Source organism: Danio rerio, chromosome 1, assembly GCF_052040795.2.
Source record: "Danio rerio strain M-AB ecotype USA chromosome 1, GRCz13ab, whole genome shotgun sequence".
NCBI lineage: Eukaryota > Metazoa > Chordata > Actinopteri > Cypriniformes > Danionidae > Danio > Danio rerio.
This window is the reverse complement of record NC_141021.1, coordinates 46,530,252-46,543,527: the sequence shown is the minus strand read 5'-3', so window position 1 is coordinate 46,543,527 and position 13,276 is coordinate 46,530,252. Positions and strand designations below refer to the sequence as shown.

Genomic DNA, 13,276 nt, shown 5'->3' with positions numbered 1-13,276 from the left:
ATTAAGCACTAAACTGTGACAGTAAAACGTCATATATACATTATCAAGGGCAGTTTGTTCAACAGTAAGAGTTGTGAAAAAAAAATCATCCTTATGTCAGTCCAAACCTTTATTATTTTATTTCTTCTGTGACACTCAAAAAATATTTTTGTTCAAACAATAAAAGCAAATGGCATCCAAAGCAACACTGGACCCCACTGACTTTTATCTGAATATCTGCTTATGTGTTGCACTGATTCATCAGTCATAATTGTTTTTTCTATATTAAAGAAGTAGATGGCTATGTTGCAGAGAGCGTCTCCTAATTTGGTTACCCATGTAGACGTGGCCTCTGATTGGTGGATTAAATTATTCTATTGTAAAACAGCCAGACAACTGACCTACAGTCGGTGAAATGTAGAGCGTCTTGTTCCTGTTGATTCAAACAGCTTCTGGTGTTTACGTGTATGTGTGTGCTATAGAGGAGATTTGGGTTGTCTGCTGTATATCGGTGGGCTGCCGATGGATTAAGGCCAAAGCATGAGAAGAGCAGTATGAAGACACAGAATCAAAGAGGAGACACGATTAACTCTTACAGTTGTCAGCATGTGTTACATACAGATTTCACATCAGTAATAGTTAACATTTTTCACAGTTTTATTTTTTGGCTAAAATTACAGCTTGATGGAAATGACTTACAGATTACAAAAGCATTTCAATTCCATATGATCGTTTCCAAAATGATGTGGTATTCAAATAATCAAAACTGAATGATATTGATTCAACTCGTTTTTTTTTTCTGAGAAAAAAAACAAAGGTGATTTTCATGCGCATTTTGTCAGTAAAGCAGATTCTATAAACCTCCAGCAGATGATTTCACATGGAGCAGCATTTGCTACTAAAAAAAGCTGTAGTTCACTTATAAACTATGCAAAAATTAGTTTTACCATCCAAATCAATGGAATCGGACGATAATGATAATCATTCTTTGAAAATTACAGCTGTTTACAGAGTGAAGCTTCTCAATGAAACCGTACAAGGTGAGCTATTGAGCAAACTGACCATGCTGGAAAAGTTGTCCATATGGAAAAGTTGTCCATATGGATATAGATAGATAAGGCAAACGTATTCAATTATAAATAATAGACACTGTCAACTTGCTTTGTGGTACTTATTTTGTGTTTTATCATTTGTAATAGGGCTGCACGGTATTGGAAAAAAAATGAGCATTACAATATTTTCTTTTTCTGTATATGAATATAATATTGCGATATGAATATAAATTCACAAGATACCTTAAGTAACTATTTGTGAAGAAATCTTAATTTTCCTTTGCTTGGGACTTTGTAGGTAATTTCATCTGCATAAAACACATATTATAACTAATTAAAGCACAGCTAAAAACAATAGCACAATAATAGAAATTAAATAAACAGCACTTTAGGGTTTTTGGTGGGGTATTGAGGTAACAGAAGTTCAATCATCAAATGTAAAATAACTTCGCTTGGAGTCTTCATTGTACACATAAACACATTCACTCTTTGTTCAAGTGGCAGACTTTGGCCCAATCCCTATTCTATTTTTGTACCCCTACCCCTTCCCCTTGGCGCTTCAAACAGAGTGATTTACTACCAAGAAATGGGACAGCACTACAGCACCTGCACAAGTCATCATATGTCATCACAATCTCTTACTTCAAATAAGATCGAGGATTGCGATTGGTGTAGTTATTCCAGTTGGTTTATTTTTTAGTTTTTATCTTAAGGAAATCACTGAAGGGATATATCACGTTATCATGACGATATAATGTGGCGAAAAGCTTGTAACTGTACTGTGAATTTACAGTTACGAGTCCTAATTTATAATCTTTTATTTGTTGATAATATTTCCCCATAAATATCATTAGTGTGAAAAGGAACAAGAGGTTTGTTGGGGTCATACTGCCCCATACATTTCATTCTACCCAGAAAGTGCAGTAAAATGTATTTGAAGTCCGTTTTTACAAAAACGTAGGCTAATGTGCCTCACATGCTGCTGCAAACTAAAGTGCCCAAGTGCCCCTTTCCACTATAGAAAGTGTATATGTAAGTGTCAGAACTAAACTTTGTAGTAAGTGTAAGAAGATTTCTTGGACCAGGAAGCGCCATTTTTGTTTACAATATGTGGACAGGAGTGAATGCGTTTGCTGTATCCCAGTAGAAGTGATGGCACCAGGATCCAATGAAGTCAGTAGAGAGATGTGTGATGATGGTCAGAAAAACTTTCGAGTCCAGTGTACAAATTATTAACGGTAGGGGGAACAATCTTTCCAGCATAGTATCACAATATTCCCGCAGCAATACTATCATTACACCGGCGCCCATATAGATAGATGTCCAATATATTAATATACTAGTTAGTTAAATAAATTCAGGACTCAGTATATTTCAAATGAAATCGAAAAAAGGACTTAAATGTAATTTCCAACAAAATCTGGCCAAATTAAAAGTTTGAAACAGCCCACTGAATTCATTTTACTCCTAAACACCTTTGAGCTTTTATTGGTCCGTGATGATTACACAGTCAGAGGGTGTGTTCTGGAGCTCTGCCTTCTTAGACTTGTGTCGTTTCCTCTAAGTTCAGAATCTGACAGAAAAATATCCAGCATGACAACACCAAGAAAGCAACGTAAATACACTGGAGGGGCGAGTAGCAGAGCTGGTACACGTGTCCGCACTATTACTATCACATGCATAAGGAATCAAAGGGTTTCACACACCAGTCGAAAAGCTCAACCGCATCGTGCCACATCTAATAAAGTTCTAAACATAGTTTTTATTCTGTGTATAAATATAATATACATATAAAATATAAAGCAACGTGATGTGCTGTGGTGCTGCTTCTCACGGAGAACGATGTATGTCAGATGTGTAAATAAATTGGTGGCTTCACGAAAAGGTTTATGAAGGATTTTCATTAACGTTGATCAATTTTTCTGTTTGACAATCTCATTTTGCCACAGCTTTCCTTTGGGGATGTAATCTTAAGTTAAAAATGTAGCAATATATTTACAATCGCACTAAAATTGTATTGTATCCTATCGCATCGTATCTTATCATGTCGTAATACTATATCGACAATAGCCCCTTTCACACAGTGATACCGGTAAATATCTGGAAAATTTCCGGAATGACTTTACCGGTATATTCAAAAAAGCGCTGTTCACACAGGCGAGGACGTTACGGAAATTTTCCGGAAAAGAGCATTCACACATCCATTCCAAAATACCGGTAAATTCTGACATCATTCACCACAAATGAGCTTTAAACGGCTGCGCTTGTATTTGTAAACATTTGACAAAATTACAAACTCTGTGGAGGATCAATATTGTGAACAACTTTCGCAGGATCACTTTCGCATGTCAGGATGTTCATAATATGTGCGTGTGCTGGCGCTCACAGGCTGTTTCACAGGCACACGCAAAGCTTGAAGGTAAACAAACAACGGCTTATCATAAGCATCTCATCAATAATTATTTACACAGTTGGCATTAAGAAGAACATAAAAACGTGATCTGACTAACTTCTAGCAGCTAAATGTGTCTGGAAAAATATTCAAAGGCTTTTATTCTCACAAACCGCGCGGACGTAAATGCGTCTGACTGTTGTGATTGGCTAAAGCAGACGTCTCACGTCAGCACGTTCTAGACGTGCACGCGCTTATTACGGCAATCTTCCTTCTGCATTCACACAGCGCAGCATTCCGGCAAATTGCCGGTAATGTTACAACTTCTCTTTCCGGAAAATAGCCAGAACGAATTTACCGGTATTTTCAAAAAGGACCTGTTCACATATACAACGTGTGAAAGGGGCTAATATTCCCACCTCTACATATTAGACTCATTGGTGCACATTTTTTACACATTAAATAAAATTTACTAAGAGTTCAACTGTTTGTGGCAAAATTGTTTGGTGTGGTGGAAAACTGACAAACCACAAATGTGGGCGAGTTCTGGGATTTCATACTTTTCAATTTGCAATGAATTAATAATTTGCTAATGTATGGGTATATGAAGAAGGTGATGCCATAATGTGTGCTTTTACAGCGAATGATTTGTCAGTGAATCAGTATGTTTTATAGGTTATTTTACGCCAATAAGGAAATGACGAGGTGAAGAGATTGGGAAAGGCTCAGGAAATGACTTCACATGCCACATCTTTCACCTATATGTCATGAACGCACAGACTATGGGTTACAGCTCTGACGAGTGAATCGGTTTTTACATCTGATCTCTTGAGTCGTTAATCTCATCCCTATAATCCTCTCTTTCTCAATCAATCTCTCTCATTCTTTGTCTTTCATCCCTCACTCTCTTCTCCCACCCGCCCTCTCTCAGTGGTGCTGTTTTCCTTTGATTGAATGATATGATATGCAAGATTCAGTCCCTGCTCTCTAAACTAGTTTATGATCCGAGTTACGTTTTTCTGAGCAAGTTTAACCTACACTGAAAAATAATGATTCATTGGATTTACTAAATTCTTTTAAGGTACGTGGGCTGAATTTAAACGAACAAATTAAATGGAGTATGTTCTACTTAATTTATTTGTTTAAATTCAGCCCTTATAAAGGGTTTGCAACAACATACCTTAAAACATTTTGTGAATCCAGTGAATCTTTTTTTCAGCATAAGACAATATATTGTTAATGGATTCTGACACATGCCAGAAGACGCTTTTATTTTGCTCTTCATCATTTATCAGGTTTCAGGGGGATGAAGTACAATTCAAATGCATTTAACAAAAACTAAATGACAGTCAGGGTAACGCGGTTGCGCAGTAGGTAGTGGTGTCGCCTAACAGCAAGAAGGTCACTGGTTCGAGCCTCGGATGGGTCAGTTGGCGCTCCTCTGTGGAGTTTGCATTTTCTCCCTGTGTTTGTGTGGGTTTCCTCCGGATGCTCCGGTTTCCCCCACAAGACATGCCTTACAGGTGAATTGGGTAGGCTAAAATGTCCATGGTGTATGTGTGGTAATGAGAGTGTGTGGGTGGTTCCCAGTGAAGGGTTGCAGCTGGAACATATGCTGGATAAGTTGGCTGTTCATTCCGCTCTGACGACCACAGCTCAATAAAGGACTAAGCCGAAAAGAAAATGAACGAATGAATAAATGACAATCATCTGACTTAAATGGCGTAGTGCGTCGACACATGGCACTCACAGTGCTCACAGTGACCATTCCTGTCAACATTTATTTTGATGGTCCATTTGAGTATTAGTAGACTGTCTGCTTAATATCTGTTGATACTGCTTCTTCAACAGACATTTAACTGACTATAAGACACTTTGTAAGTGCATGTCCACTCATACTGTCCCCAACCCAACAGTCTACTTATAATCTAATGAGAATTAGTTGGCATGTACATGCAATTTAACTTAAATTCAACAAATGGACCCTCAAAATAAAGTGTTACCTATTATTATTATTATTTTTATTTATTTTTTTATTATGTGTGTATGTCTGTTTAAACACGCACTCAAAACCCAGAGTGTCCACTTTCGCTCCACTTCAAATTGCGTGAACAGAATCTAGAAACAGTGTCTATTTATCACTATGGTGCGTGACTAACTGTCAACGCTACATGAACTGACTGTTTTAAGGATTGCGTAGAAAGGGCAACGACACCTGTAATGGAAAGGAAGGGAATCCCGCCATTTTATATTTATTTTAAAGTGCTTTCATGCCTAAATAAAATAAAAGCACAGAACAGATTCACAGTTAAGAGCAAGAAGCGTTCGGCAGTGGGTTGCGTTTAGGGAGGATCAGCTCTTTAATGTTTATTGCCACCCTTCATAGAAAGATTGAAATACGGGAGACATATGGGAAAATTACCTTTACGGGATGATAGCGGAATATAAAATTGTAAAATACAGGAGAATCGTTGGAAAACGGGACGGTTGACAGGTATGTTCAATTCCCACCTCAAGGTGCCATGCTGATCCTTCCCTTCTCTCTGCTCCCCACATTGTCCTGTCTAGACTTTCCTACTGTCCTATTATTTAAAGGTGAAAACTCTGAGAAAATAATGATAAAAAAGTATTATTAGGATTTTTAAAAATGTTTTATCTACAATGTAGATGTTGCCAGGGTTAATGAAGTTCTGAAATTAGTGTGTTTGTCAAAACGTGTCTTCATGCCTGGTTTTTTTTTTGCCTCTCCAGCTTAGTAGTTGAAGAGTGAGAAGTCAAATACTGTTAGGGGATTTACTGAAAAGCTGTGCTAGTTTTGCATGCAGTGCATTCATTATTTTAGCAAACACAAGCTGAATGAGGTGTGGTGCATTGTAGATAATACCTAACACACTTGCACCTTTTCCACCAGCACAGCCCATAATCCCCTGAAAGCAGAGAGTATGTAGGAAAATGATTATTATGATTACTGTTGTGTGAAAGGGTTTAAGAATGAATGAATGGTGTACTGGAAAGTGTGTGTGCATGGGCCTGTAAATAAATAAATTCTGTGTTTCATTACAGATTTTGGAGAAAAAAGCTGCAGTGAACTCCAGTGATGTGGTGTCGAACAGCAGGGTAAGTTCTTATTCAAACAAACATTAATATTCTTTCTTCTGACCATGCACATTTTAGCTGTCAATTAGTAATGTAAATCAATAGCCTACAATTGTCTGACCACAACCACAAATCCATTGTTTAAATGAATGAACAAAGCGAAAAACAAAACTGAAAGCACATTTATGCTGAATGCACACATGGTCTACACTGATGAGAGTGAGGAAAGACAAGATGGGCTGTGTGGAAAGACCTTTTATGGAGATGGGTTTGGGCATGACCTTGCTCACATGGGCACGTATTTAAATACTTCAAATTGATAAACACTCAAAAGTGCTTAAGGACAAATGTGTCTATATAAACATGTTGTGAATTAGGTGAAATAAAAAAAGAATATGAATTATTTACAGTTTTTAGTGAATGAGACAATATTTATAGAATGTCTTGTTCCAGAATTGCAGGTACATTCCAAGCATTTTCCTTGAACTTTAATGATATTCAATAAATATTGTATAACAAAACAGAGTTGAGAATAACAGAGTTGATATTTTACAACCTTTTGTGCTTTAGCTCAGGATGATAACCTCTTTTTAGCCCTTTTTTTATTTTTATTATCATTATTTTATTACTATTATTATTTTTATTTATTTTTGCATACAGTTTTTTTCCCCAATTTCTGTTTAACAGAGAGCAGATTTTTTTCAACACATTTCTAAACATAACAGTTTTAATAACGCATTTCTAATAACTGATTTATTTAATCTTTGCCATGATGACAGTACATAGTATTTTACTAGTTATTAAGTATAAAGACACTTCTATACGGCTTAAAGTGACATTTAAAGGCTTAACTAGGTTAATTTAGTTAACTAGGCAGGTTAGGGTAATTAGGCAAGTTATTGTGTAATGATAGTTTTTTCTGTAGACTGTTGAAAAATATATTGCTTAAAAGCGCTAATAACTTTGACCTTAAAATGTTTTTTAAAAAATTAAAAAACTGCTTTTATTCTTGCCAAAATAAGACAAATAAGACTTTTTTTATTATCAGACATACTGTGAAAATTTCCTTGCTCTGTTAAACATAATTTGGGAAACATTTAAAAAAAGAAAAAAATATATAGGGGGTTTAATAATTCTGGCTTCATCTGTATGTATCGCATTTTTTTCAACTTTTGGAAAAAAAAATCTAAGTTAAAAATGGTATAATCTACTATTTGTTTATCTCAAAACATTTTGTACAAATTACTGAGAGAAGAATAATGAAATGCATCAATAGGAAGAGGAAGTGACATTAATTGAAGTAGCATGCTTTTTTTTACCTGTGCTTTAAAGATGCCTTAATGCCTTTCTAAAACCAATGCAAAATTAGTTGAGCAGAATATGTGGACAGATACAAAATGCATTTTTTTAAATGACTGAAATGATGAATAATTATAAATATTATTTAAAAATGATAAATAATACAGAAAATAATGCAGATGTTTTCAGCAAATGTTTATTTAACTTAGTTGAGTAAACACACAAAGAGCTGATTATTTCATGACAACTAAAGCTGAATGTAAAGTTCAGGAGGCAGAGATAGCGGGAGTCTTTAAGTGAATATTTGTCATGAGAATATGACCTTAAATACGCATACAAACGTTGTTTTTAGAGGTAACTTTATATACTGTGTGTTATTCAAAACTGTTTAATTAAAGTTTTTTTAGTTTATGAAAAATAAAAGAAGTCGACGCAGTAGCGCAGTAGGTAGTGCTGTCGCCTAACAGCAGGAAGGTCGCTGGTTCTAGCCTCGGCTGGGCCGGTTAGCGCTTCTGTGTGTGAGTTTGCATCGGTTTCCTCCAGGTGCTCCAGTTTCCCTCACAATCCAAAGACATGCGGTACAGGTTAATTGGGTAGGCTAAATTGTCCGTAGTGAATGAATGTGTATGGATGTTTCCCAGAGATGGGTTGTGAATGGAAGGCCATCCACTGCGTAAAACATGCGCTGGATAAGTTGGCGTTTTATTCCCTCGTGGCGATCCTAGATTAGTGAAGGGACTAAGTCGAAAAGAAAATTAATGAATGAAAAATAAAAGAAGGTTTATCAAGGAGATGTACAATGTACCCGCAATTACATCATAATTACATATGTATAGAGGTGTATCATTTTGTCAGTGTTTGGCAGTAAGTGTTTAACATTTTATTCCAAAAAGGCTACTTACAGTAGAAAATTGTTTTTTTTTTTTATTATTTAATGGATCTCTTATGAACCTTTCTTTGGAGCACCAGAAATAATTGTTTTGGGCATTTCTACAAAACATCAAATATATCTTCAAATATACTTTAAACTTAAGGTGCAATATACTGCATTGGTTTAATATGTTTAATTGTTTTCTGAAATCTAAATAGTAGGCATATGGCTTGGGTAAATAAAAATAAAATCTCCAGAAACGGTTTTATATGCTTGTTTGTTACTCCATAAAACACCCCTAGAATCCGATGGTCCATAATTGACCTTATTTGGATCGTGTTGTGAATATTAATGAGCTCTGCTTTGATGTGCAGGAGACAAACATATCATAATGTATCCATAGTACAAAATCTGAGTCTCTCGTTTTCAAAGTAAAAGTCCCACATACATAGTATATTAAATATAAGCTTAAAAATAGCTAAAGGAGGAAAATGATCATTGTTGTCTCACTAGAAAACCTTGTGGCTTATCAAGTGCATAATAATGATCTAAGAGCTACATGTAAGTCTGTGTTCACCTGATTGCTTATATGCAAATGATGAGGGTATGGGTTGCGCAACAGTCTGCTTTGTGTTCTGATTGCTCACATTTTATCGACCAGGGATTTACACTTATGGAATTTACATGAGAACGAGAAAACAATGCTGTTAGAGGCTCACAGTATGGCTATTTCCATATACTGATCTCTTATTATTCAACTATGTATAGATTTACCCATATTTTCTTTAAACATTTATCAACCAATCAGAATCAAGCATTCCACAGCTCTGTAACCTGTTCTCCAGGATTCGCTAACAATCACAGCAGCTCCTTTTTTGAATAGATGAGAGATCTTCTGTTCAAATAACTCATTGCATTCTTAAATAACCATGCCAAGTCAAAGCCAAAACATAACTTTCACAGCAGCTTACAAATAATCTAAGCTCAACACATCACATAATGTTTGAAATAATTCAATAACGTCTACACGACTCAGCGCTTCTTACCTGACCAAACACAGATGCCACGATGGGCCTGAGCTTCCTGCGCTCTGTCTCCACTCTTAGGGGCTCGGGCTCCGGGTCAGTGGGCGAGTTCAGACTGAGCATTTTGGTTTTGGGTGGCCGTTTGAAGCTGCCGCCGCTAGAAGAGGTGCTCCATCTCCTCAGCTTCTCGATCTTCTTCCTAAATGACCCCTACATTTACAGAGCATTTTAGTATCACATCTGTCAAATATGAACAGATGGAGAATATAGTTGTCACAAATGGGAAACGATTCAAAAGCTTTTTTATGTAGTTTTTTAAAAATCTAATCATAGGTTAGATTAAAAAATAGTTAAATTTACTATTTTTGATATGATCCTGAAAAAATGCATTGTTCAGTTCATTAACTGCCATGGTAACTGTAAAAAAATTGCTGTAAATTTTACAATTTTGGTTGCCGGTAATACTGTAAAATGTACAAGTGAGCTATAGTAGTAGTTGTTTTATACTGTAGTTTTATAGCACAATTTTAATAATTAATTTACAGTGCACTTGTAAATTTTACTGTATTTCTGGCCATTTTTACAGTATTACTAGAAAAATTTACAAGCACCCTGTAAATTAATAATTACAACCAACCCAGGCTCATTCTGAAAACGTAGTCCTGTAAACGTTTCTGGAGACCACGAAATACGTCCCGGGAGGTATGTATTTTTGTAGTTTTTGTGTTCGCGAATTCACGAGAGGCCGCTGTGTGTGCTTTTTCATATCTCAAATGTCTCTTGCTAGTGTTCTCGCGTAAACCCATCGGAGGCCGCTGTCGAACAACCGTCTGTCTGACTGACTGAATGATTGACAGGGCGTGTGGCCAATCAGCTAACCCACCCTCCTTTTTCCCTAAACCCAAACATTTTTACCAATTAACCCGCCTACTCTCTTTCTTACCTAAACCCAACCAAGGATTTTCAAAAGCCATCCAAAAAAAGAAACGCCCTCGTCTGATTTTTACCATGTTTTCGGACTTTACTACAGTCTCACACTGTTACTTGTTCACTTGTATTTTTTGGATTCTGTTTTTGTATTACCTGATTTCTGGAACCGCTCTCTCCCAGACTCAAACCAGGTCATCGTCATGGTCAGCTCCTCTCTGCGTCTCAAGTCCGCTGACGTACACGATGAGCTAACTGGACAAACTGGTTGCAGCGGGGAAGCCCTCTACACAGAGGTAAGCGGTCAGCCGGTAAGCGCAAAAAGGAATGGCGTCATACCGCCCCGTACCGTTTGTTTAAAAAATTAAATGCAGCCATTTGTCTTCAGAAACGTCCACAGGACTTTGTTTTTTGTAGAAAGAGCCTGGGTTGATTACAACTATGCTGTAGTTTTATAGCACAATTAAATTTGTTAATTTAAATTGCCCTTATAAATTTTACAGCATTACTGCCACCAAAAAATGGCCAGGAATTCTGTTTTTAAACATACAATTTTGGACATAACCAACATTTGGGTTAAAATGTCACTTATATTTGTCTGTGCCAATAGCCCTAGTGCTCACTGTTCCTAGCTCGAGGTCCTTTGCCGACCTTTCCCTCTCTGCTCCCAACTATTTTCTGTCGATTCTCTGAACCATTCTATCCATTAAAGGTTAAAACTTTCTAAAAATAATGATTTAAAAAAGTTATTTATATTTAATAAACCAAAAATGAACACAACCTTTGCTATGTCTATATTTGAAACAGCTCAGCATTTTTAGAGTATAGTAACTAAAGACTGGTGAGAATTGTAACAAGAGAAAGATACATGAAAACCACGTCTATGAAAAGTCTATAAAAACCAAACCAAAACAGACTAAACTGTGCATAACAGTGACAGCATGAACATTTTTCAAAACATTTCATTTTGTGTTTCACAAAACATGACTGTTCAAACACTCTTTAAATGATTGTAAATCAAAAGTAAACGAGTTTTTAGCATTATAATGTGATATTTTGAACCTTTACATTTTAGATGATCAAATAGTTGTATCACAGCCAAATACACCTCCTATCATATTAATATAAATATTTATTCAGCTTAGAGGTGATCCATTAACCTCAATAAAAACATTGACCCGTATGTTTGTGATCCAGTGTCACAAATGAAGGATCATGTGACATTGATGACTGAAATCATAATGCTTGCAATTCAGCATTGAATCAACAATAATCACATTTTAAAATAAATTAAAATAAAACAATCTTATATGAAATGAAATGAAACGTTTTTGCTGTATTTGTTGGAAGTTATTTTTATTACAAGGAAAAATATAATACAAAATAGGTGTAGTAGTAAAATGATTGTTGAATATATATATGAATTACAATTTCTGGTTATCAATATAATATAAATATAAAATATTCATCTTTAGTGGGTTTATATTGAGAAGCTACCCTACTGTACACTCAAAAAAAAAAAAAAAAAAATCTGCATTGTATTCACCCAACATTGTATACACCCAACCATTGGGTTAATTTGTCAATCACACTTTTTCAACCCAATTGTTGGGTGTGTCTATATTTGTCACAACACTGTACTAATACAACCCAGCATTATTTTCTGACATACTGCATTCCCAGTCAATCCCGCATTGTCCAGTGACCCAGCTCACGTACCTTTTTGACAATGTTGCCTTCAGGAACCTCAATGGTTTCCATGCTGCCTGCTTCCATTGACATTGTTCTCGATGATTACTGATGAGCATCAATGCTTTCCTATAACTCTGTGTTTCCGTATCGCACTAAATCTCTTTAGATTCTGTTGCAGAATTACATTCACTGTTTCCATCGCTGGATGTCCGTCGCTCCTCCTCCTCTCTCTCTCACTCTCTCTCTCATTCATTCAGCCTCAATCTGTTTTGTCCATCTCTCACTCATTCATGTGTAGATTTATGTTTTTTCCCCTTGCTTTTTGCTGTGTTTATGCTTTGTGAAAGATTAACATGATGAATATTAATATATTGCAAGACTGTAATTTCTATAAAAAGTATGCATTTGTAAGAAACAACATTTGAAAACATCATCAAGGGAACATTTTTACTTTGATCCTAATAGTACTTTTTTAATAATTTTACTCTCAAGAAGAATGAATAATTGACATTGAGGGTCATTTTATATCTCAGTCTTGCCTTTTGTGTTGTGACACAATTTTGAAGGCAAATAAAATGTCATTGTATTGTTTTGTTTATATATTTATTTCTTTATTCTCGCTAGAATTCTGTCTGACTGATGTACCGGCCGTGTGTGATTAGACTGTGGATAAGGAGAAATGTTTCATCTCTCATTCTTTTTCCTGATTTACATCTGATTTAATCCTTTATCCTGTCTCCTGCTCTCCGCAAAATCCTCTTACACGTTCATGTTCTTGTCTATAATTTTTCATCCTCTATTTCCACCCAACACCATTTATTTACATCACCGCATTTATATGGGTCATTCAAAATTAAGTCATTGACCTATTGAAAATGTCGTTTTCTTTCTAATATAGACTTCCTATTCTTTTAAAGTAAAAATAATTATGCAAATTAATATT

The 13,276-nt window shown here is 35.7% G+C and overlaps 1 protein-coding gene across 2 annotated transcripts in view; it reads right to left on the bottom strand.

The window, feature by feature from the left end:
• cabp2a (calcium binding protein 2a) overlaps window positions 1–12,629 on the bottom strand; it is a 37,040-nt gene extending 24,411 nt beyond the window's left edge. For both annotated transcript variants that reach the window (XR_015475887.1, XM_087236294.1), the window contains exons 1-2: window positions 12,361–12,629; window positions 9,736–9,924 (exon numbers count right to left, since the gene is read on the bottom strand). Coding sequence is in view for 1 of the 2 variants with exons in the window: in XM_087236294.1 (XP_087092420.1) it covers window positions 9,736–9,924; window positions 12,361–12,423 (252 nt within the window). In the remaining variant the exon portion in view is untranslated. The remainder of the gene's footprint in view (window positions 1–9,735; window positions 9,925–12,360) is intronic.
• Window positions 12,630–13,276: the final 647 nt, after the last annotated feature.